This window comes from Heterodontus francisci, chromosome 30 (genome assembly GCF_036365525.1).
Source record: "Heterodontus francisci isolate sHetFra1 chromosome 30, sHetFra1.hap1, whole genome shotgun sequence".
NCBI lineage: Eukaryota > Metazoa > Chordata > Chondrichthyes > Heterodontiformes > Heterodontidae > Heterodontus > Heterodontus francisci.
In genome coordinates this window covers 14,636,765-14,660,889 of record NC_090400.1, presented here as the reverse complement: position 1 = coordinate 14,660,889, position 24,125 = coordinate 14,636,765, and the positions used below count along the sequence as shown (strand labels likewise).

Here is a 24,125-nt window from a genome sequence, read left to right as displayed (position 1 = left end):
CACAGATTATACCTCTCTGCGTGGCTAACTGCTCTTGCAGTCTCGCTATGTATTTTTGACACTTTGTGTGGTCACCTGAATTACTTCTCTTTTCCTGAGCTGCTCTCTGAATCACATTCATGGCAGTTTTTAAATCACTACATTGCTGCTTCCATCCTTCCACCTCAGCTTTAGCTGCTTGGGCTTCTCCCTCTCGCCTACTTTTTTCCGTAACTAGTTTTTCACACTGTAACTGATATTGGTTCATATACATCAAATCCGCACTTCTCTGTCCCTGCAAATCAGTTACTTTTTCACCAAGGCGGGCTGCCTCCTCACAGAGTTTTTTAATCTCCTCCTCGAGTCTGTTCTGCTCATTTTTAGCCTGCTGTTGGCATTCTATCTATTCCTCAAGTAAGCAGCCGATAGCTACTGACTTCTGTATCTTTTTAAATTTCCTAGCTGACATCTTTGCTTGTGCAATCTTCCAAAGAACTTCCCCTACGGGTTTTCTCTCATCGCTATTGTGACCGGCATACGCTCCGTATTGCAGCCACTTCGCTATTATGTATTTTTGGAGGAATCCCCTCCAATCAAAACAATCTGAGTCTGCAAGGTTTGGAGATTCCCTTTGTTTTGTCATCTTATGTTAGTAGCTACAAATTAACCCCTAAGTTCCTGTTCTCTCTGTACTTTGCCAATTCGGATCGGCTCGAGTCTCCCGCTGATTCAACGGAGAGATTTATCCTCGAGCCCACACAGGGACGCCAATTATGTAAACCGTGGAGCGGAGTCAACTCCCCCTTGTCCCCGTTATTCCCTATACCCAATTGATCCTGGCCGTCACGTGGGACTTAATTCAGGCTCAGGCTGAGTGTTTGGGATATCAGGTTTCAAGAAAGCCACCCTCCAGCTTAATCCACAGCTACAGTTAATGGCTTAGTACAAAGAGGAGGAACTCAGTCCTTTCTTTCACTATCAATTTACTTTATTCACATTGTTGTACAATGTAAGAATAAGGCTTATACACTTAGTTAGACAAAAACATACAACTCCCACTGAATTACACGGTTAATAACAAAACTAGCTAGAATTCATAAGAACAACCACTCGGTTCCTCTGACCTTTCCCTGACCTAGTCACAGAATACAAAGGATATTACCCGAAAAAGGGAGAGTTAAAGCTGGCCAGGCGTACCGCCCTCTCTCTCTCTTCTACGTCGTCGCCGCGTCGCTCACGCAGGGTCTTCCGCTACCACGATGGTTGATCTCCAGAGTTTTCACTGGCTCTATGCCCAAAAAGCTCTATTCTTATCCTGTTGCTTATCTCTCCAAATCTGAGCTGTGTCTTTCCGGTTGGCTTAAGCTTGCTCACCTCGCTCACAGCTTCGCTTAATTGGCCCAGGTCCAAAGACCCCGGTATCACACCGTGTCCAAATAAGGCCCTTTTCCTGTGTCCTGTTCTTTGTCGTCCCATAAAGTAATTAGTTCAAACTGGTTTTTACCAACACAGGCTAATGTCCGAGCTCCAGGTTACTACAGGTCAAACAATCCCAGCAGTTTGTAACTGATTCTGTGTTTCTTACAGCCCCTGGACAACATACTGGTAAAAGTGACCAGGAAGCTGTTGGAATGTTGTAAAAACCCAACTGGTTGACTAATGTCCTTTAGAGAAGTACACCTGGTGTCCTTACCCGGTCTGGCCTGTGTTACTAAACTACCCTCTGGAATTGGCCTCACAAGCCACCAGTAAGATGGGCATAAATCTGTCCTGACCAATGTTTATCCCTCAACTAACATCACTAATACAGATCATCTGGTCATCATCACATTGCTGTTTGTGGGAGCTTGCTGTGCACAAATTGGCTGCTATCTTTCCTATATTACAACAGGTACTACAGTTCAAAAGTACTCCATTGGTTGTGAAGTACTTCGGGTCGGCCCGGGGCAGTGAAAGGCGCTAGACAAATGCAAGTCTTTCTTCAGAGTAAGCAGAAGAGTACTATCAGAGCAGGCTGTTCATATGGAGAAAGATTATCTGTCCTAAACACCTCATCGTTATGGAGCCTGTGACTTCTGTCCATTCACAGTGCTTGTGTAGTGTGTTAATCCCATTCATTTTCCATGTGCCAGGTGTTTGCATGTCAGCAAATTCCCATTGAGCTACACTGCTCATTTCTTCACACACTTCCAAGCTCAGAGGACTGATGTCAGTGCTCCCACCTCATTGGCCCCATAGGAATGGATGGGATATCAGGGTACCAGAAACAAACTGGCAGCATCCCAATACCTTTATTTCACCAACCATAGACCCACATGCAGCTAGCTGGCAGTGACAGAGAACTGTCTCTGCTTCATTTGGGAGGTAGAGATGTTACCCTCTGCCTTAGTGTCCCACTGCCAAGCTCTATCATCGAGGCAGCACTTCAGGGCAACAAGAGAAGTGCATGAGGGAGAATGGAATAGAAGAAAGGAAGAGTGATAGACTTGCATTTATATAGCATCTTTCACATCCTCAAGAGATCCCAAAGTGCTTTACAGACAAAGACCAGTTGGGCTCAAATGACCTTTTCCTTTGCTGTAAAATACTATGTATTCAAGGCAATCTACCTTTATTCCTCTGGATCCTTCCAGGCAAGCTCAAAGGACAGCAGCAGTTTTGATTGATTTTCTTTTCATGAATGCATGAATCAGGTGACTGATGACTCATTCACCAGGGCTAATGGTTTTTTCTCCTTTGGGATTGAACAGCCACAGCAACACGACAAGACTGCCTAATTTCTCCATTCTGCAGGGTTTCTCAAAGTGCAGTGGATCATTGGGATCAGCTGTAGTCTTCAGTCCCTGACACAAACTCCTTTCCTTAGCTGGCGACTCCATCCCTCGCCCTGACAGTTGTCTAAGGCTGAACCAGTCTGATTGCAACCTTGATGTTATATTTGACCCCAAGATGAGCTTTCGATCACATACACATGGCATTGCTGAGACCACCTATTTCCACCTACATAACATTGCCCAACTCCACCCATTCCTCCACTCACCAGCACTGAAACCCTGATCCATGTTGTTGTCACCTCCAGACTTGTCTATTCCAACACAGTCCTGACTGGCTTCCAATCTTCCACCCTGCATAAACTTAAGATCATCCAAAACTCTGCTAACTGCTAAAATTCTCATCCTTATTTACAAACCCTCCATGGCCTCACTCCCACCTATCTCTCTAACATCCTTCAGCCCTACAACCCTCCGAGATATCTGCACTTCTCCAATTCTGGTCTCTTGAACAACCCCCGATTTTATTCACTGCACCATTGGTTGCTTTCCCTGCAGCTGCCAAGGCCTTAATCTCTGGAATTTGTGGTCTTTGATTCATCTATGTTTGATTGTATTAGTCTGTCCACTTATCTGTGTTCACTACATTTGATTGCTTAAGCCTATAGGTGGATCTTAAGAGTTAAAAGGTGAAACTAACAGACACAGCTAAGATCTTCTACAGAAAACACACTGCTCTGCGAATACATTGTACTCAGATCATCTAAGAACTATTCTATTTTAAAGTGCTGCAAATAAACCAGTTGGTGATTTAATACAAGTGTGATATCTGCATTGCTGTGAGATAAATCAGATATACATCCTATATCCAGCACCCAGCGTAAACATAACAGAATTTCCTCCCTAAACCTCTTCTCCCATTTACCTCTCTGTCTTCAAAGATATTTCTTAAAATCTACCTTGTTAGCCAAGCTTTTGTTATAACTGTAATAAGTGTAGACTCCCAACATGAAGACTTGCCTGCCAGGAAATCAAAGCCCACAGTGATTGGATTACTGCCAAGGAAGCATCCAGCTTTCTGCATAGTCGGGCATTCACCAGTGTGCCAGGCTCAATAAGGACATGAATTTCATGATAATGAAGGAAGCCCTCAGCTTCCTTTGGCACTAATCACATCCCAAAGCAAGGTATTTCACCTCCTTCTGCAGATGTGGAGGTGTGTGTGTCCTGGTGGGTGAGCACAGAACAACTTGTGTAAACTAACCCGACTTGGAATCCCTTCAAATGAACTCCTCATTTGTCAAATACGTCTCATAGTGGGATTTATATTGGTTCCAGTAATGGTGCTGAGGAGAAGAAAGGAAATCATTTACAATTGGCATAACAGGCTCCTGAAAATCCATGTACAGGATCTGCCTACCAGAAACTACTCTGGTGTTCAAAATGGGTGGAATTCAGCAGAGCTCCTGACCAGCCATTTTACATCACGACAACAAGCAGCTCGAACTTCAAAATCCAGTCTTGCTTTTCCAGGGTGCCCACACAGATTTGATTATGAAGTGAAAACTGTGTCACATTCAATTCATCCAATCCAATTTCTAACTATAAAATGTCAGATTGCTGGGACAAATTATTTGATATGTACTTTACTTAAAGCCCTGAGAGTGAAACTGGAAAGTAGCTTAACAAAATAACTTGGGAACAACTTTACAAGAGAAGATGAAGAATCAGGGCACCTGCTGACCCATGATTTGAATATTTTCTAATTCTGCTTAGCTTTCCCTTCACTGGGGGCACACTATCCCAGTTTACTTTGCACTGATGTGTCTTTCAATCATAGAGAGGGAGGATTCTCGCCTATGAGAGTGGACTTTTGTGTTGGGCGTTGGTAAAGGATCTGGAAAAAACTTGGATCATAATAATTCACATCGCAATCACTACTTGAAATATATAGTCAAATACTTAACAATTGTACCACACTCTGCTGTGCACTTTTTAACTAAAACATGAATCCATTCAAAATAAAGGGGTTTGTGCCTCTGTTATAGAAACAAGCCAAGGAACATCATTAGAATCAGTTAAGTGATGGTCTGTGAATGTCACAAACAGAATCCCTCGTCAATTTAGGCATGTTCAAAATTGGCCCCTCTGGATGTATGAGTTGAAGTTACAAATTCCACCAACACAGAATTTCAGCAAATGTCTGGCAGTCAATGGGTTAATGTGAAAACCTTATTAATTTGAAAGGTATATGGATTTAGGAAGATCTCTTTAACTTCAGCAAAGACGTGGCTGGCCAGCCCCCGTAAAGCTCTGCAGCAATACGTGCTCACACTGAGCTGACAGACTGGGAGAAATTTGATCTCTGTTTGTTGGTTGCTGAATAGATATTTGTCTCTCTGGGAAACATGGAGTTCTCAGCATTCCCCGAGTTCCTGTTTATGGCATTTGACAGATTCACTGTGCTGGCCGTGTTCTGCACAGTCTTTGCTCTGGTCTTTGATTTCATGAAAAGACGGAAGAACTGTCAGAACTACCCTCCCGGACCCTGGGGTTTGCCTTTTATTGGGAACGTTCTTCAGGTAGACTTGAACAACCCTCACCTGTCATTTGCAAAGGTAAAGTACAAGTAGTGAAATAACAGGGAGTGAATGGAAATGGCTGAAGGTGAGGGGCCCAATTCTGTTGATCATTTTTAACCCTCTCAGTTTCTCTTTCCTTCTGTTATTGAGTTGCTTTTTTTCACCTGTCTTTCTCCATTTTAGTACTTTTACTTGTGTCTAACTTTCTTTCCATCTGTTCTTCTTTTGCTCCAATTTTTCATTACTCATTTGACTTTTTATTTCTGTCTTTTTAAGGTCCTTCTTTCTTTAATGGAGTCAAGTATAACTTATGTGTTCAGTGTTGTCCTTTTCCGTGTTTATGATTTTAGATTTTAAGATTTAGAGATACAGCACTGAAACAGGCCCTTCAGCCCACCGAGTCTGTGCCGACCATTAACCACCCATTTATACTAATCCTACACTAATCCCATATTACCACATCCTCACCTGTTCCTACATTCCCCTACCTATACTAGGGGCAATTTATGATGGCCAATTTACCTATCAACCTGCAAGTCTTTTTGGCAGTGGGAGGAAACCGGAGCACCCGGAGGAAACCCACGCAGACACAGGGAGAACTTGCAAAGTCCACACAGGCAGTTCCCAGAATTGAACCCGGGTCGCTGGAGCTATGAGGCTGCGGTGCTAACCACTGCACCAATGTGCTGCCCTGTTTATACTGAGTGAAGAACTAAATAATGAAAGAGAGCGGTCCCATTCCATAGACCACCTTTCACCACCCCCACCTGTATTTCTCTTCCCTCTATTTGTTCATTTTCAGGGTTGCTTTTTCTTCTGTCTTCTTCTATTGTATCTTGTTTGTCTCCTTTTACTTCACTTATTCTTATGTTATCCTATTTATTGACTATTTCTTCTTTCCGTATTCTTTCTTTAATCGGATCAAGTATAACTTTTGTTTTCAATATACTTTTGTTCTGAACTTAAATTGAATTACAGTCACAGTATTTATAATGAACATAGGGCTGGATTTTATGCTCCATTGGAAGGCAGGTTTTCTGGTGGAGGGGGGCCAGAGAATCGGCGTGGATTCGTCCAAGACGGAACCTAACGCCGTAATGCCGGTTTCCGATTTTCTTGGACATGGGGATATCGCTGCTCTCCTACTGACTCTATCTGACATGAGTCTCAATTGGCTAACACAGAAATGAGGGAGACTGGTGTCACTTATGTAGTCAGTCATCTGCTATCATCACACTATGAACTTGCTATCATTGGAATGGCTGTGTCAACTGTGCGTCTCTACACTTTTGAGCAAGCAGATTGCAGCAAGCTATTTGGAACTGTGCAATTTACCTTGGGTGAGCGTGGGAGATCATTGACCCTCTTCCTGCAGTGGACCCAGTTACAATGGGTAAACCTGTGGCTACTAACCTCCTCTGCAATCTCTTTCCAGACTCTTCTTGCCATTACTGGAAAGTGGGCCTGCCACCTTACCCTTGCAATGCAAGGAGAGTAAAGGCAGGGCTGCTGGCCTTTTAAATGTGGCACCAGCACCTGCTCCAGGTGACACCGTTAATGGAGTTTTCAATGCCAATCCGCCTTTGACACGGTTGAGCACACCATCCTCCTCCAATACCACTCCACCATCGTCCAGCTGGGTGGGTCTGTGCTCACCTGCTTCCATTCTAATCTATCTCATCGTAGCCAGAGAATCACCTGCCATGGCTTCTCTTCCTGCTCCCATACTGTTCTCTCTGGGGAAATGAGGAGGAAGTTTTCACAATGAGGATTGTTAAGATCGGGAATGGACTACCGGAAAGAGTCATGGAGTCGGATTCCATAGGAACTTTCAAAAGGCAATTGGACATTTATCTGAAGGAGGACTAATTTGCAGAGTTATGGGGAAAAAGCTGGGTTATGGGATTAAATTTAACAGTTCTTTCAAAGAGCCTGTATAGGTACGATGGACTGAATGGCCTCAATGTGTGCAGTAACATTCCATAATTCTATAACTAAACCTGTTAATATTAACTGGGAGGAATGGGAATAGTGTGAGTGTGCATTGAGAACAGTGTGGGGGAACGAGTGGATAAGAGCAGTAATTGGATGTGAGGATTTTGATGTGCGATTAACCACTGCCTCTTCATAGTGACACAAATCACAGCACACCAACCTTGTGCTGTTTGCTCATTTAAATAATGGTGGTTTGCAGCAGACTTGAGCAGTGAAGGTCAGTAAATGCCATGTCCTTACAAATAAACCACTAGCCTCACACACACTGTTCCACAAGAGTTGCACAGGAGTTCTGCTGAGCGGACTCAGGTGAGCCCTTCAGTGGGGTAGCGAACAGAAGAAGGCTGATGGTCATATGCACAGAAATACTTGGTGCACTGGCAGGCCTGCCAGAAAGCCTGATGCCACACTGAAGAAGCATGGAGGAGTCCAGCTCCAGCTCGGCACAGGGTTTAGCACAGAGCTTGTAGCCTGTCATTGCCAGTGTGTAAGTGGTGGCCATGAGTGTTGCAGTGGAAGCTCTGACAGAGGTCATGAGATCTTAGCTTGGTGCCATGCAAGCTGAAACTACTGCTATCCTGGCTGCACATACCTGTGTCAATGGGACATGTCGGGTGTCACAGCAGTCCAGCAATCTCTGCTCCAGCAGATTATTAGGAATGTTGAAGAGTTATCCCAGGGGAGTGACTGTGGCTCTGTGCTCAGTGAGCCTGCTGTCCTCTCTTAGGATGACAGTATTTCTGCTCCCACCACTGCCACTCTACCAATGCCCTTACTGTTTCCTTCCAGCCAGTCAGCACAGACTGCTGCTGCCCTGCCGAGGTGGTGCAGTCCCAAGCCGGGCCTTCCAGGCCCAGAGCTACGTGAGGGTGTCCTGCATGGTCATCTCCAGTCTCCCTCAGTGGAAGTCAGTCGCCTTCCACTTGCCATACTGCAGCCATTTGGAAAAGGCAAAGGCACCCACTAGAGAGGCACAGGGTGATTCGTTGACTTTTGAATGGAATATTGGATAGCTTGTTGGATAAAGTTGCTTTGCAATGGCTATTTATAGTGCCTTTTATTCCAGCATTGCAGTCAAGACACTGTGATGGGCAGTAACAGGGATGGTAAGGTGTGTGTGACTGCTTTAAAATGGGGATTTGGGATTGTGTTCAGTGGTACCGAAGTCGAATGATGCGCTCACAGACAGCCTGGCTGGAAAGGGGATATATCGGGTGCCTCCTCCCTTCCTCCTGCTCCTCTTCCACCTCTTCCTCCTCTTCCTGCTCCTGAGCTGCTCACCATATGTCTGGTGGCAAGGGCTGTCCCTCATGATGGCCAGAGTGTGGGGTAGACCACCACAAATTGGAACACCTGCTCCAGTGAGTACTGGAGGACTTCTCCAGAGTGGTCCAGGCAGCGGAACCCCAGTGTTTCAGTACCCCAGTGGTCTGCTCCATGATAGTTCATGTGGCTGCATGGCTGTCATTGTACATAGGCTGACCACATGTGGTTGGGTTGTGGAGTGGAGTCATAAGCCAGGTATAAAGCCCTTCTCGCCCAGCAGCTACTCTCTGGTTTGACGTGGTTGCTCCAATACTGAGAGAATGGCGGCTTGGTGCAGAAAGCATCAGGAATTCACCAGCATGATGTGCTGAGCTTGGTCACACACCAACTGCACATTCAGGGAGTGGAACCCTTTGAGGTTATGATCTATCTCAGCACTTAAACGTGACATCCACAAAGCCACCTGTGTGCAATCAATGGCACCCTGCACCATGGAGAAACCGGCTATCCTGGCAAAGCCATTTGCTCGCTCTGCCTGATCTCTCTGGTCAGAGAGAACACAATGAATTCCCTTCTCCTGGCACAAAGAGCCTCTATCACCTCTCTGTTGCAGCAATTGCCAGTGAACTGGGAGATGTTACAGATGTCCCTTGCTCTAGCCTGGAAGGATCCCGGTGAGGAAATTCATGGCTACAATTATTTCCACAGCCACTGGCAGTGCCGTCCTTGCCCTGCTCTGAGGTTGCAGCTCCAGTTGCAAGAGGTGGCAGAGTTCTGTGAGCTCCTCCTTTGTAAAGCACAGATGATGCACACACAGCTCTTGGCTTAATGGAGTTAGAATGATAGGATCATAGAATCACAGCACAAAAGGAGGCCCGTCATTTCCATGTTGACTCTATAGAAGAGTAACTCAGCTAGTCCCACTCTCCCGCCCTTTCCCCATAGCCCTACAATTTGTTCTCTTTAATTGTTTACCCAATTTTATTTTAAAAGCCACAATTGAATCTGCTGTAAGAGAAATGCACCCTGAAGACCCTGGGTGGATAAGGCTTCCTGTTAAGAACGCCTCTACCCCTCCTTCCCCTCCCTCTGCGAGCAGCTTCTCTTCTCCTTTGCTGTCTCTGTCAACCTCCATCTCACGGTGCAGCCCAAAGGATTGCAACTAGAGCCCATAACTGGGAGAAAGTGGTCTGACCAGAATATTTGAAGTCACAACCAAGGCCTTCCCCAGGTGTAGCATCATTCTCTGTCAACTTCACAAACTTTAACCAGACCTTCAAACCACCAAGCACTTCCTCAAACTCAAACAGAGCCAGTAGAAATTAACCAGCGATTAACCTGCAAGTTGTTGATAAACCATTTAAATATTGCTGGGGTTTTGTGTGGCTGGGGGAGGATTCCTCCCTGTTGCTGAACCCGTGTTTAAGAGGAATGTCGTGCAGGTCCCCACCTGCCAAGAATCAGACACATTAATTTGATCCCATGAACATTGATTTTTAAACTGTTACTGGAGTAAACAACTTTTTAAAAAGAAACACCAGACCCTTGACTGGAAAGACATTTGCAGAGTAACAGAGAGTACTTGGAAAGGCCAAAAGGGCTACTCCCTGCTCCAACTGAATCCACAATGGACCTTTGATTACCAGACGTTGAAGGTGGATGACCTAGCATTCCAGGTTAACTGCTAAGATGGCCGAATACACAAACAGACGTGGTCAGACCAGTTTAGTCACATGACTAACTGGTTGTTGGAGTTTTTTTTAATTTGAACTTGCCACAGAGTTTTAAAACTCAGAAAGCTATTAGCTCCTGGACTGGAAAAGAGCTCTTGTGGCTGGCTTGCAGCTGCCTTTCTCCTGCCTGCTCATAGCTTTTTCACGGAACTGAAGCCCAATGAAGACACAGGAACGGCAAGAGAGAAAAGTCTCCTATAGTGGACAAGGTTTAAGAAGAATACTGGGTCCCAATGAACAGCAAGACTACCTCCAATCAAGGACTCTACAGCGAGTTTGAGGCACAGTTACAAACCCCCTTGAGAGATTGCCTCAAACATTTTCACTTTATTTTTCTTCTGCTCTTTTCTGTCCCTATTTGTGAGAGTGTATATTGTGTGTGCATGCTAGTGTGGGCGTGTCATATATCCAAAGGCTTTCAGCGAATTAATAAATTTCACTTTTCTTCTTCTTTAATTGGAAAGTGGTGAACAACGATTCACCAATGGGGAGCTCAAACGTGGTGTGTTTAAAATTAAACCCTGTTACAGTAAGACAAGGTGAAGGCTGAGAGGGACTCCTAGACACCTTTCACACCTGGTCATAACAGGGGCATTAGCTGGAGCAGCGAGGTCGAAAATGGCAGCGCTGGTGTCAATTCGGGTTATATGCTGACCGGTGTCATGATATGCCTACTCTGTGCATGCTACTAACACCTGTGCTAACACCCTGACCAAGATGACATTCAGCGCAAACATTATTTTGGTACCAAAACAGCACCTGTATCACCAATATTGAACTAGGTGAGTCAAGGGTGAACTAAAGGAAGGGGTAAAGAGTGTCAATGTGAGCTGGGGGGGAAGGGGAGAAATAGAGTGCTTCTGTAAACTGATGCAGAAATGGTGATGAATGCCTCTGTGTCACCGTGACAATCATAAATCAACATAACAAAACATTTAGCAGCACTGATACAATAGCCCAAAACTTCTCCAGAAGAAATGAGGGGGAAACCCCACAATCTTCTGCTCTATAAATGACAGAATGTTGAATATACCTACAGCTTAAAAATGACAGACCTGTGTCCCACTCTCACGTTGGTGTAATCACAGGCCATGGGCCCATATTCAGGGTAGATTGAGAAACTCTGTCACTATTTAAAGGCTGTGCTGGTTTTCTTGAAGCCGCTGCACAGCTTTTGCTAAGTGTGTTACTGTATAGATTTTCAGAGTCCTCCCCTTTGGCAAGGCACCAGGGGTCCACAACATAACTGGATCTGCACTCAGTGGGCCTGCTACCTCACCACAGGTGAGGAACAGAAAGATCAGTCCTGACATGTAAATCAATAGTAAAATGATGCCTTTAATACAGACTGCTGCCTAGCAACCAATTATTTGGCATGTTACTTAAACACGCATGTATTTTATCGGCCAAGCTGAGGTATTGCAGCATTTATCAGTATTAGATTCACAGTCGGTTGATGAGTGAGTCACCAATGGAAGCAAACAATACACATGAAGAATCCAGCCCTACCCTTAACATCACATGCAATGACACATGGGCTGGAATGGTAATCTCCCTGGAGCCCAGCATTAACTGGGAGAGGGGTGTTGACCAATTCCATACTGCGTTACCAGATGTGATGTGTCTGATTGGAATCATTCCAAACTGCACTATCTCTGATCACTATTGTATCTGATCGAAGAGAATGAAGCCACAATAATGGGATCATGCTATTCCCCATTTAATTCCTTTCTTTATTGTTAAGCTGTGGAAGAAATACGGCAATGTGGTCAGTGTACAGTTTGGATGGACAAACATGGTGATACTGAACGGCTACGAAACACTAAAAGAGGCTCTGGTGAAGAAATCAGAAGATTTTGCTGATCGGCCACACTTTCCAATATTTGAAAATCAGATAAAGCGCATAGGAGCAGGTAACTATGTACCAGGCTTCAGAGACAGCCTCAGGAACCAGGGGCAGTGGGATATGATATGGACTGAATGGCTCCTTCTGTGGCTTTAATTCTATGATTCTGATTCACATTAGTTGTTTCTGCTGATAATCCACACGTCATCATCCTCTCAGCCTGCAGGGGATTCTGTAAAGACCGAGGGGAGCCGGTGCTCAGTGTGTCCAGGGGAGCCGGTGCTCAGTGTGTCCAGGGGAGCCGGTGCTCAGTGTGTCCAGAGGAACCAGTATCTGCAATCCAGGGGGACTGGCATCAGTGCGGTCCAGGGGGATTGGTGGCAGTGTGCCCTTGAGATTGAAATAAGAGATAGGAAGGGATTGTTCCCGCTAACAGCGGTATATCGCAGAGTGCCTAATAGTAGAAAGGAAGTGGAGAAGAAAATACATAAACAAATATGTGAAAATGACTAAAGGACGTGGAATAATCATGGGAGATTTTAATCGCCCAGAATTGAACTGGTAAGAAATGGTAGTGAGAGGGATACAGGGATATGGAGTTAGAAAACAATGTGTGCAGGATTCCTATCCCACCCAGAACATACAAAGCCCAACAATAGAGGGGACATGAGACACGATGGATAAATGAGGAAATAAGGCACACTCTAAGGGCTACATTTTACAGTTCCCCCGCCCCACCCGACCTGACATCGGGAGTCGTGGCGGTTGAGGGGGGATGGGGGGTGGGGGTTGTGGGTTGGAAAATGCCTCCGGGAGAAGCCCGTCACAGACTTCGACACCAGAAAGGGCCAGCCGCATATCGATGACGGCAACGAGGCCCGTGACGGCCCCCACCACTGTTCGACGATGAGGACTCGTAGTGTCACTCCCCACCCCTCCGCCGCTCAGCAACGGGAGCCCAATTTCAATATGCAACCTATTGTAAATACCTGAATTAATGACAAGCTCCCACTTGGCAGTTAACTATCAGTCGCCATAAACTGGTGCATTCTCCATGGCAACGCCTCTACCAGAGTCCCACTGCCAGCCAATCAGAACTCTCTTCTCATACAATATAAATTTGTTGCTTTCCCTTACATTGGTATTCTTGAGAATTGTCTTGATGAGTGCAAGAGGAGGTGGCTGAGTGATCCTCTCCACCCTTGCACATTCTTCTGATCTTTTGCCACTGAAAATCCAGTAGGCAGCCCATTCCTGATCATTTAGACAGGAAAGTGAAAGGAAATTCTGGGACTGCATGAATATTGAGTTCAATTTTAACAAGAAACAAAGCTATGTGGGAGCTATTGTATTTATCTCCTGCCACATTTTGGTAAACGTAACCAGGTCCCAGCAATCTCAGACATATCTCAATGAATAAGATAAATAAATCACTGTTTCTGTTGTACCCCTCGAGGTATTGTCTTAGCAAAATATGGCCCTTGGTGGAGAGAGCAGAGAAAGTTTTCACTTTCGACACTGAGAACGTTTGGGCTCGGGAAGAAATCTCTGGAGATGCGAATTGTGGAAGAGGCTGGATTTTTAAACAAAGCTTTTGAAGATGAAAGAGGTGAGCAGATTCTAAGGTCTTATCTCGATTTCAGACCATGGTAGGTGATTTTATCCTTCAGTGCACCCTCTGTGCTGCAGACTCTGGACTGTTTGATAGAATGAAAATTGGGTGAGGGTTAGAGCTTTGGAGCTTTTCCCCCTTTGCTCTTAATGGGAATTTCATAGAACATTCTGAACTGTTTGCGATGGGGTCATTTCAATTCAAACCAACTCCTGTGTAATTTTCCAGAATTCTCTCCATTGTTTGACAGAAAAGAAATACCCCCAAGGAAGCTTGGAGCCAGAGGGGGTCGGCCAGTCTCCTCAGATCGGAGGGTCTGTAAAGGAGCTGCCGGCAACCTGCTAGCACCTGAGGTAAGGTTTCCCATTGTCATCTAAATTGCAGCCGGGCTCCGTTACAGGCCTGGAGGCCACCTGGCAGCTGTTTCTGATGATATCCCAGAATCTAACAACAACAACTTGTATTTATATAGCCTCTCAAATGTTATAAAATGTCCCAAAGTGCTTCACAGGTGTGTAGTCAGACAAAAACTGACAGCCAGTGAAATAAGGAGACATTAGGACTGGTGGCCAAATGCTTAGTCAATGATCTAAGAATTTAGGAGTATTTCAGAGGAGGAGAATGGGTGAGGCAATGAGGTATGTGAGTGAATTCCAGAGTTTAGGGCCGAGGTGGCTGAATGTACGGCCACCAGTGGTGGGGTGGAGGAAGTGAGGGATGCACAAGGAGCCAGAGTTGGAGGAACACAGAGTTCTTAGAGGGCTATAGTGCTAGAAAAAGTTCCAGAGTTAGTGAGAGGAAAGGCCACAGATGGATGGATTTGAACATGAGTTAGATTTATAAAATTGAGGTGTTGTTGGACTGGGAGCTGGTGTAGGTCAGTGAGTAACAGGACTAATGGGTGAATAGAACTTAGGCTATGGGCAGTAGAGTTGTGAATGAGCTGAAGTTAATGGTGGGGGAGGGGAGCGGTGGTGGAACATGGGAGGCTGGCCAGGAGAGTATTTGAATAGTAGAATTTGCAAAGCTGAGAATCCTGTTTGCTTTGTTCACAGTTGTTTTGCAATAAATAGAAATGGAGATCCTGGCTGTCCCATAAAGGGGAAGGAGTGGCTTGATTTGAATCCACCAGAATGGAGGGATTTAGATCTGCAATGAACATCCAGCCTTCAGTCAGCTACTAAATCCCTCACTGCAATCTGTTCATGGAAGAGTTTCAAAATATGCATTCGTACTAAGATCATCTCTCTGAAAAATATCATCATTTGTTATTTTTTACACAGGACTTCCTTTTGATCCACATTTCATTATAAACTGTGCGACCTCAAATATTATCTGTTCCATTACCTTTGGAGAACGTTTTGAATATCAAGATAAAAAATTCCTTGGATTTTTACAAATACTTGAAGAAAGTTTTGTTTTGGAAGGAGCATTTTGGGGTCAGGTAAGGCAATTCATTGGATAATTAATGCAGCAGAAAGTGTGGGTCTTGTAGGGTTCTGGATATCAGAATCAATCTCAAATGAAATAAAGACAAAGCTGGGTTACATTCTTCAACTGTGTAAGAGAAAGGTTCAATAAAATACTGGGATGATCTGGAGCTGAAGCGATGAGTGATCGGAATTAACTCGAACTGAGATGATGAGTGATTTTCCCTTGCTCTGTAGAATTGCACGTGACCATGCTTCCTGTGTTCTTTCCTGACTTTCATTTTCAAGAAAAGTTTTTCATCAATTTTTTGGCTCCACCATCTCCGCTCTTGGACTTCTTGCAGTTTCCACAGGCTCTGATTATCTTTCATTACCTCAGCAAAGTGACCAATCTTCATACATGAGCATAGACAGTATAACATAGATTATCCTGGGTGTGGATACCTGTGTTTACAACCTCTTTCACCACACTTCCAGCCGTGAATGGACCAATGAGAATTTCAGTCCTGGGTATCTCTGGTGGTTGAATTGGAGATAAACACAATGTAGATGAAGGTATTTCTCAGGGTACTGATGAGGATATAAGGCGGATTGTTGAAGCAATTGGGCACTTAGCAAAAAGACTCATCAGCTCCAGCAATTGGCAAATACACAGTTGTTCGTTTAGCCTGGAAATACTCATCTGGTTGTATTCCTGCTCCTGCTGATTGTCCACCTTCTCTGGATGTTCCACATTTATGTCTGACTGAACGGCAAAGTTGAGGAGCATACAGCAGGCTTCATCTGTCTACACACCTGAAGCAGTACTTTAACATTGCTCTGGTATGTTTGATGATGATCTGATAGATGAATGCAGCTGATTGTACCCTGTGCTCAGCAGGTTTATGCTGCTGTCCTAGAACATTCATAAGCTGAGGATCCAGAGGTCAGCCTTGGTCTCCGTGGGAGATAACTTTTCCGTTTTCCAACTGGGTCAAGTGGGACTGTGGATGAGTTTAAAATAAAGACTTGTGACGACTGCCTGGGAAAAGGGAATTCACCTGCATAATCCTGACCTGATAGTCACTGTCAAGCTTCACCTGACTGGAGTGATTGGTCATCTGACTTCTGAATGCACCGCCAATTGTACAGGAGTGTATAGTGTCACATGGGTGCCTATCATTACTGCTGAGGACTTTGAGGCTATCTGAACAAACTACAACAGCGGTTTTTACTGTCGCCAGTTTTCTATGGGAAAAGTAGTGATGTTGTTAATGCAGACACAGAAGATCTCAGTCACCTGTTTGATATATCTATGGCCTTCAGATTGTCCAACTCTACCAGTGCTCTCCTGGCCGGCCTCCCACCTTGCACCCTCTGTAAACTTGAGGTGATTCAAAACTCTGCTGCCATTGTCCGAACTCACACCGTCCAGTTCACTCATCACCCCTGGGATCGCTCACCTACATTGGGTCCCAGTCGGCAAGGCCTCGATTTTAAAATTCTCATCCTTGTTTTCTAATTGCTCCATCTACTCACCCCTCTCTATCTCTGTAACCTCCTCTAACCCTCCAACCCTCTGAAATCTCAGCGCTCCCCCAATTGTTACCTCTTGTGCATTTCAATCGCAGCACCATTAGCAGCCGTGCCTTCAGCTGCCCAGGCTGGAAGTTCTGGAATTCCCTCCCTAATCTTTACTCCTCTCTCCTCCTTTAAGACCCTTCTTAAAACTTACTTCTTTGAGCATTTCGTCACCTGCCCTAATATAATGTTTTCCTTAGAGCAGAGAAGGCTGAGGGGGGACATGATTGAGGTATACTAAATTATGAGGGGCATTGATAGGTTAGGTAAGAAGAAACATTTTCCCTGTGTGGGGCGGGGGGGGTCAATAAACAGGGGGCAGAGATTTAAGGTAAGGGGCAGGAGGTTTAGAGGGGATTTGAGGAAAACAAACTTCACTCAGAGGGTGGTTGTAATCTGGAACACACTGCCTGATGAGATGGTAGAGGCAGGAACCCTCACAACATTTAAGATGTATTTAGAAGAGCACTTGAAATGCATAGCGTACAAGGCTACGGGACAAGTGCTGGTAAATGGGACTAGAATAGTTAGGTGCTTGATGGCTGGCAAAGACACGATGGGCTGAAGGGCCTGTTTCTGTGCTGTATATCTCTGACTCTATACGACTCAGTGACTAGATTTGTGTTATATTTATATCTACTTTTTCACTGCAGTTAGAAAATATTAAAATATTTCCCTAATCACAGTAATGGCAGTAAAACCAAACCAACACTGGGTTCTGAAAGGAATGTGTTTGTGAAGAAACTCATTGAAACACATTGAGGATTAACAGAGATAGAGACTGATCTCGTTGATATTATTGATTATTATTTACTGAGAAACCAGATTTAGATACCGGGGAAATAATTCCTCTTTGTGTTGGTTTCATTGTAAATATAACGCAACAAATTTTTGTGTTCACTATTTTCATCAAAATTAGAAAAGTCTTGTAAAAGAATGTATCTAATTTCAAACCCTGTGTTTTTTGAAGCTTGTGAACACATTCCCCTTTATTCGTCACCTCCCGGGCCCACACAATAAGATATTTGAAAATCAAGAGAAAACCATTCACTTTTTCCAGGAAATAGTCTCGGAGCATAAAAAATTATGGGATCCAAATGAGCCGAGGGACTTCATTGATGCTTTCTTGGCAGAGCAGGAGAAGGTATGTGATGGATATTGGAGTATTTTACAGACAGTGTTTACAGATGTGCTTTAAATTCACATTCCATTGTGCTCGGGAATGGGTGTTGCCTTCTTCGCAGAGAAGGAGAAGGTAATTGGAGCATATTAAAGCCAATATCCTTTACATTTGTTGTTAGGCCACCCCGTCCCTGTTTTGAAGATATTTTCTGCTCTCCTCTGATCCCTTTTGACAGCCAGTTGTCATTCTCCACCCAAGTGTTCATCTGGTCTCTGCCGATTGGTGCTTTTGAACTAGCTATTGGAAGCCACATGGAATCAAACTTTCAAAAGGGAATTGGATATTGAAAAATTGCAGAGCTTTGTGGAAAGAGCAGGAGTGTGAGACTAACTCGTTAGCTCTTTCAAAGAGACAGCACCAGTATAATGGAATGTGCCTCCTTCAATGTTGTAAGATTCTGTGATTCTCTTACAACCTGTGGTGACTCCCTTGACAGCACATTTAAAAAACCAGCGCGGCCCCTCATCCACAATCCTCCCCCTACAAACACATGGAGGGGGTGGGCTGTCTGTCACCGGCAATGGTGTCAGCTGTCTGTGCACAGGCTCTGGCACCATTTATAAAGGACAGCCAGCCTTACCGGCTAATTTGAATTTTTAAAGTGAATCACCACCCCAAAGTTTACAAAATAATTTGTCACGCCCCTTTCCAACCGCCCAATAATAATTACATTAGGCATTTACCATTTCCCCGCCCTTATCTTTGAATTCTGACCTTCCCCCCACAGACTATAAAGTGTTGAAAGACCCCCCCTTCCCACCATCTCCTACACTGATGATGCTTATTTGATCCTGCTCCCCCAACAGAGAAAAACTTAGATCCTCCTCCCTCCCCACCAGTGTCTCACCTGCTTTCCCCAGCCGGTCCCTCCCAGGTGTCAGCCTCCGTGGCAGGCCTCAGCTGGAACCATGCTCTGGCCCACCCCGCCACGGAGCCCAATGTTGAGAGCTCAGTAAAATCCAGCCCCTAGTTGTTATGATCTGGAAGGCACTACCTGAATGGACGGTGGAAGCAGATTCAGTGATAAGTTTGAAAAGGGAATTGGATCAAGACTTGAAGGGAAAATCATTGCAGAGCAATGGAGAAAGAGTGGGGGCTTTGAACTAATTGGGTAATTCAACAAAGAGCTGGCGCAGGCACGATGGGTCAAATGGTTTATTTCTGTGCTGTTTCATTTTATAATTCTATATGTTATCAATGATTTTGTTAACTGCTTTTTAGATGAAGCACGTCCCCAAGACAAGTTTCTTGGAATCCAATTTGATGGGGACGGTTTCTGACCTCTTTGCAGCTGGTACAGAGACCACCTCCACCACCCTGCGCTGGGCCCTGCTCTTCATGATGCTACATCCAGATCTGCAGTGTAAGTATAAATAGACCTCAAACAGCTGGCAGGGTCATAGATACAGTTCTGAACTGTGGGAGAGGGGAGGAAGGAGATGATACTGTGAACTGAGATGGAGGAGTGGGGAAGGAGAGCACCCCAGTATCAAATGAGGGAGGGAAGAGAAGAGCATTTGTGCGTTTGGAAGTCGTGTAACAATTAGTCATTTTCTGCCGACAGCACTGACTGAAATGATCCCATGATCAGTAAGGCAGGTTTTGAATCCTCCCTTTGCTATTCACTAAAACAGATTATTTGGTATTTATCTCATTGATGCTTGTGCGACATTGTTGTGCACAAACTGGCTGCTATATTTCCTGAATTACAACAGTGAATACACATGATAAATTACTTCATTGGTGATAAAGCTCTTTCTCTTTGGGACATCTTGAGGTTTAGAAAGGTTCTAAATAAATATAATTTCTTTCTTTTGCCTGATACTCAAAATTTGTCCTTTTGCTTCTGCAGCTAAAGTCCATGAAGAGATTGACAGAGTAGTTGGGAAGGAGAGAAAGCCAATGTTGGAAGACCGTGAGGAAATGCCGTACACTAATGCTGTTATCCATGAAATCCAACGCTTCGGAAATATTGTCCCAATTTCACTTCCTCATCAAACATACAGAGATACGGAGGTCATGGGATACACAATCCCGAAGGTACATTCTGGAATGAATCTTGGATATACAGCTTCCTCCTCCACAACCAAAACCTGTCCCTCTCTGAAAGCACAAATACTTCCCAGTTATAATGGTTGAGTTTCTTAAGGGTCATTCACTGCTGAACTGAGCCCTTAATAACAGGAAATATGAAGATTCTGAGTTAGCAGAACTGCTCCCTATTGTTTGAAGAGTTGAACCTCTCTAAAACAGAGACCTTTGGAGTAGATGTGTATCTCCTGACACGAGAGTCTCAGTTGTTTTTATTGATAATGAGTTGATTTCCCATGGCGTTCTCATAGACTGCAGGGAACAGGTAGATGTGATGATGAGAGGAGACCTTGGTGTATGGCGGGGGATCTGTAAATACTTCTGCATCTAATGAGCTGGAAACATATATCTGTGTGGCCAGAAGACTAAGGTACCAGCATTCAGTCTAGATCTCTTGGGGCGTGTTTTGAATGCCATCTGTCCATGACAGGGGAGACAAGCATCTGGGGATTATGATTCTCAACACAGAGGGATCAATATCTTCCTCCCAGAATGAAAGTACTGTGGGTTCTCCTTATAGCTCTAATGGCCTATTACAAATATATTCTTGGTAATATGTCTCTTTTTAAATAACTTATAGGGAACAATGATCATTCCGAATCTTTCCTCCACATTGTTTGATGAGAACATTTGGTCGACTCCACATCAGTTTAATCCGGGTCACTTCCTCAACTCAGAGGGGAAGTTTGTGAAACCGGAAGCCTTCATCCCATTCTCTGCAGGTAATGTAGAATTAAAGGAATCATTAAATATACTGAAATATACAGCTGTGGATTAGTAATGGATGTCTGGCCACATCTCTATGTAGGGGTGGGGTTCTGAACCTCCTCCTCAACCTCAAAAAGGATGTGTAAAATTTCATAAATTAAGATCTAAATGTAACTCCTCTCTCAAGGCCACTTATAGTGAACCCTGTTTCTAAAAAGTTAATTTTATATTCTTCTTCTTCTTTGGCCTCCTTGTCTCAGGAGACAATGGGTAAGCACCTGGAGGTGGTCAGTGGTGTGTGGAGCAGCACCTGGAGTGGCTATAAAGGCCAATTCTAGAGCGACAGACTCTTCCACAGGTGCTGCCAGAGTGAGATTAGGAATTTAAGACTGTGAAAGAACCAGTTGCTGTTCAATCAGTGTGACCCTGCAGTGACCTTCCAGCCTCTCTCCTGCGGGCACTAACTAATCTTGTTCTCACCCTGTAGGTCGTCGTGTGTGCCTGGGGGAGCAGCTGGCAAAGGCCGAACTCTTCCTGTTCTTCACGTCCATGTTCCAACATTTCACATTCCTTCTCCCAGAAAATGAGCCAAGACCAAGCTATACAGAAGCCAAATATGGAATTACCCTGAGTCCACTTCCTTATCGACTGTGTGTTAAAGTCAGATAAGGTGTATGGGGCATGTCCAGGAGCAATGAGCAGAGGTACACCTTCTCCACTTGTTACGACTAACCGCTCCTGTCAAAGCCCCCACTCAAAATTTACGATTCTGATTGTGGTGGGAGAGACGCACTGATAATTCAATGCCGTTGCTCCACAGATCACCGAACATATCATTTAAAACTTTCCAAAATAAAGAAAGACCCAACTAAATTGGACCATCTATTAACCCGTGAATGAGGCTAACCAAACCAGGTGTCTTTAAATCAATAAATTAATTCTTTAATTAGAAGGACTAAATTCTTGAACACTGTGAAGATGTAAGCAACATTTAAAATAGGAAAAATTAGAGTCCTTGCAAACTTACAGTCCAATGTTGTTCGAAGTCTTCACAGGATGTTCCTCGAAGTCCTCACAGAATGTTGCTTTCCTTCTCCAGTGAATTTCAACAATTAACGACTTGCAAACACTTTCAACAGAAGCAATCTGACTTTAGAGTTTTTGAAGGATAAAAGATTGTCACAGTCTAACTTCCCTTTCTTCAACTTCAATTACCAGTGATCTCTGTATTGGCTTGATGTTTTTCGAATTTTGAGATATAATAATTAAACAGACTAAATTCCTATTCCTTCAGTTTAAATGGTTGAGTACTCTTTTTTTCAGGTGTGCTCATCACAACTGTGTCCTCTGTATCTGTCAGTGTGTGTGTTCTGTTCGCACAAACTGTCTTCCTAACAGCCGGTTCAAAACTGAATTGTAACAAATGTATCGTGTCAGGCTCACTCCTAGTGGCTGTTTCTATGGTAAATAGAATGCACCCTTTGAATCGCAGTCTCCAAATGGCTGTTTCGAAGGCAACAAAAATGCACCTTTCTATATCTCCTAAGGCTTGCCGGATCTAAAAGCAATACTGATCCCTTGCAAGCCTGAAAGGCAAACCGCATATTCCGAAAAAAAACTACAGGACCATGACACATCCGCCCCAGCGGAATGAAACGCCATTTCTGTAATGCATTTCATTACAACGGGTTTTTAAAAAAAGACAAATTGAAAAAATGCTAACCTTTTTTTCACGCATTTTACAGGTATACTCATTTCTTTAAAAAAAAATGTTTAGACTACAGCAACAAGTTCCACCAGAACATTTCAGCTTTAAATTTTCAAAAGGTTGTTCCAATTAACCCATTTTAAATTTACAAGCATAGGGGTCTTCCGATTGTTTCGTGTTTTCGTTCCAAGTGTCCCTATTATCTATCTCCTCAGCGAGATGAGCTGCACAGCTAGGGGCACTGACCACTACTGGGTTCACTATTCTCCGAGAAGTGTCTTGAGTACCCCTTAACCTATGTGGCATCACTTGATACTGGAAAACCCTGTCCGGTGTAACAGAAGCTGATTTTTTTCTTACCCTGGGGTGTCAAAGGAATTTGATGGTAGCCTTCCAACACATCTGTCTCTTTAAGACACATTGTGTTGCCCACTCTGTCCTTAAGTTCTTTATATGAGAATTTGGTTAGGAGTCTGCCTTCTTTACCACAGTGACTTTTCTAGAGTCTATGCAAGTTTGGACTATGCCACCAGGTTTAGTCATCAAGACCATCTGCGCACTCCAGTTGTCCTGACTAGGTTCAACTAAGCTGCCCTTCAGCATGCATTGTACCTCTGCTTCCACTTGGGCCTGTTTGTCTGGACCTAAGCAACAAGGATGTCCTTTTAAAGGAATGGCTCTCCCTATACCTACATCATGTGTAGCTAAGGTTGTACATCCTGGCTTATCCCTACAAACTTTTTGAAACACTGTGAAAAACCTGGTTAGGACTTCACGTTGTTTCACCTCTGGGTGTAAAAGCCTACTGTTTAATTTTCTTAGCCATTCTCCATTTGTTGATTGGATAGTTGAAGGATCAATCTGAGAATTTCCTCGGCCTACTTCTGCCTCATCCTCACTGTCCCTTTCCTTCTCCATAGTTCCGATTACCTGACATACCTGTACTGGTTCATCGATCTCCCTGCGGTCATATGGTTCGAGCAAATTAATGTGACATAAATGGTTCTTCATCCAGTGATCAGGGGTGTCAATCAAGTCATCTACCTTGCCCACTCTTTTGATCACTCTGTATGTACGACTGAACCGTGCTTTCACTGGTTATCCCTGTGATGGTAACAACATTAATACCTCATCCCCTGGTTTTATGGTAGGTTGTGGTTTTCCCACCATTTGACAAGTGTGGCATGCCCGACAAAATTATCTCACATCCTTTGCAAGACCTGGCCAGTAATAATGTTTGCTTATGTGTGATTTGGTCTTCCGAATTCCCCTTTGTCCTGAAAAAGGAATGTCGTGTGCTAACCTTAATCCTTGGCGATATTTAGGTGGTACCACCATCTGTTCAACAACTGTCTAGTCTTCGTCAGCAGGTCTATGAGGTGGTCTCCATTTCCTCCTCAAAACCCCGTTTGCCATATAATAGCCTTCCGGAAATCCTTTCATCTCAGCTTCTCTCAGAGCCGTCTGTGCTATTTGGTAGACCGCTGGATCAGCTTGCTGTGCTGCAATGATAGATGATTTGTTAAACATCTCATTTGGATTATCTAAATCCCCAAATAAGGTTTCAGATGCCTGATTATCTATTTGTCGTTCCCCTTTTACTTCCGACAATGGATCCTGTTTAGCCATTGCTCGGGTGACTGCACACGCAGGAAATATTC

General features: G+C 44.2%; 1 protein-coding gene across 1 annotated transcript; it reads left to right on the top strand.

Moving 5' to 3' along the window:
* Positions 1 to 5,057: 5,057 nt before the first annotated feature.
* Positions 5,058 to 22,050, top strand: LOC137346585 (cytochrome P450 2D17-like). The gene is made up of 9 exons (XM_068010104.1): positions 5,058 to 5,368; positions 12,071 to 12,239; positions 13,629 to 13,781; positions 15,068 to 15,228; positions 17,745 to 17,918; positions 19,179 to 19,320; positions 19,810 to 19,997; positions 20,629 to 20,770; positions 21,244 to 22,050. The coding sequence occupies exons 1-9, from the start codon at positions 5,159 to 5,161 to the stop codon at positions 21,423 to 21,425; spliced, it is 1,521 nt and encodes a 506-aa protein (XP_067866205.1). The 5' UTR covers positions 5,058 to 5,158; the 3' UTR covers positions 21,426 to 22,050.
* The last annotated feature ends 2,075 nt before the right edge of the window (positions 22,051 to 24,125 follow it).

What these genes read in the sequence shown, in the direction of transcription:
- LOC137346585 (XM_068010104.1), top strand. Translation starts at nt 5,159, where the DNA reads ATGGAGTTCTCAGCATTCCCCGAGTTCCTGTTTATGGCATTTGACAGA. An exon ending in GCTACATCCAGATCTGCAGT is followed by an intron (nt 19,321 to 19,809) that starts GTAAGTATAAAT and finishes TTGCTTCTGCAG; the next exon opens with CTAAAGTCCATGAAGAGATT. An exon ending in CTTCATCCCATTCTCTGCAG is followed by an intron (nt 20,771 to 21,243) that starts GTAATGTAGAAT and finishes CTCACCCTGTAG; the next exon opens with GTCGTCGTGTGTGCCTGGGG.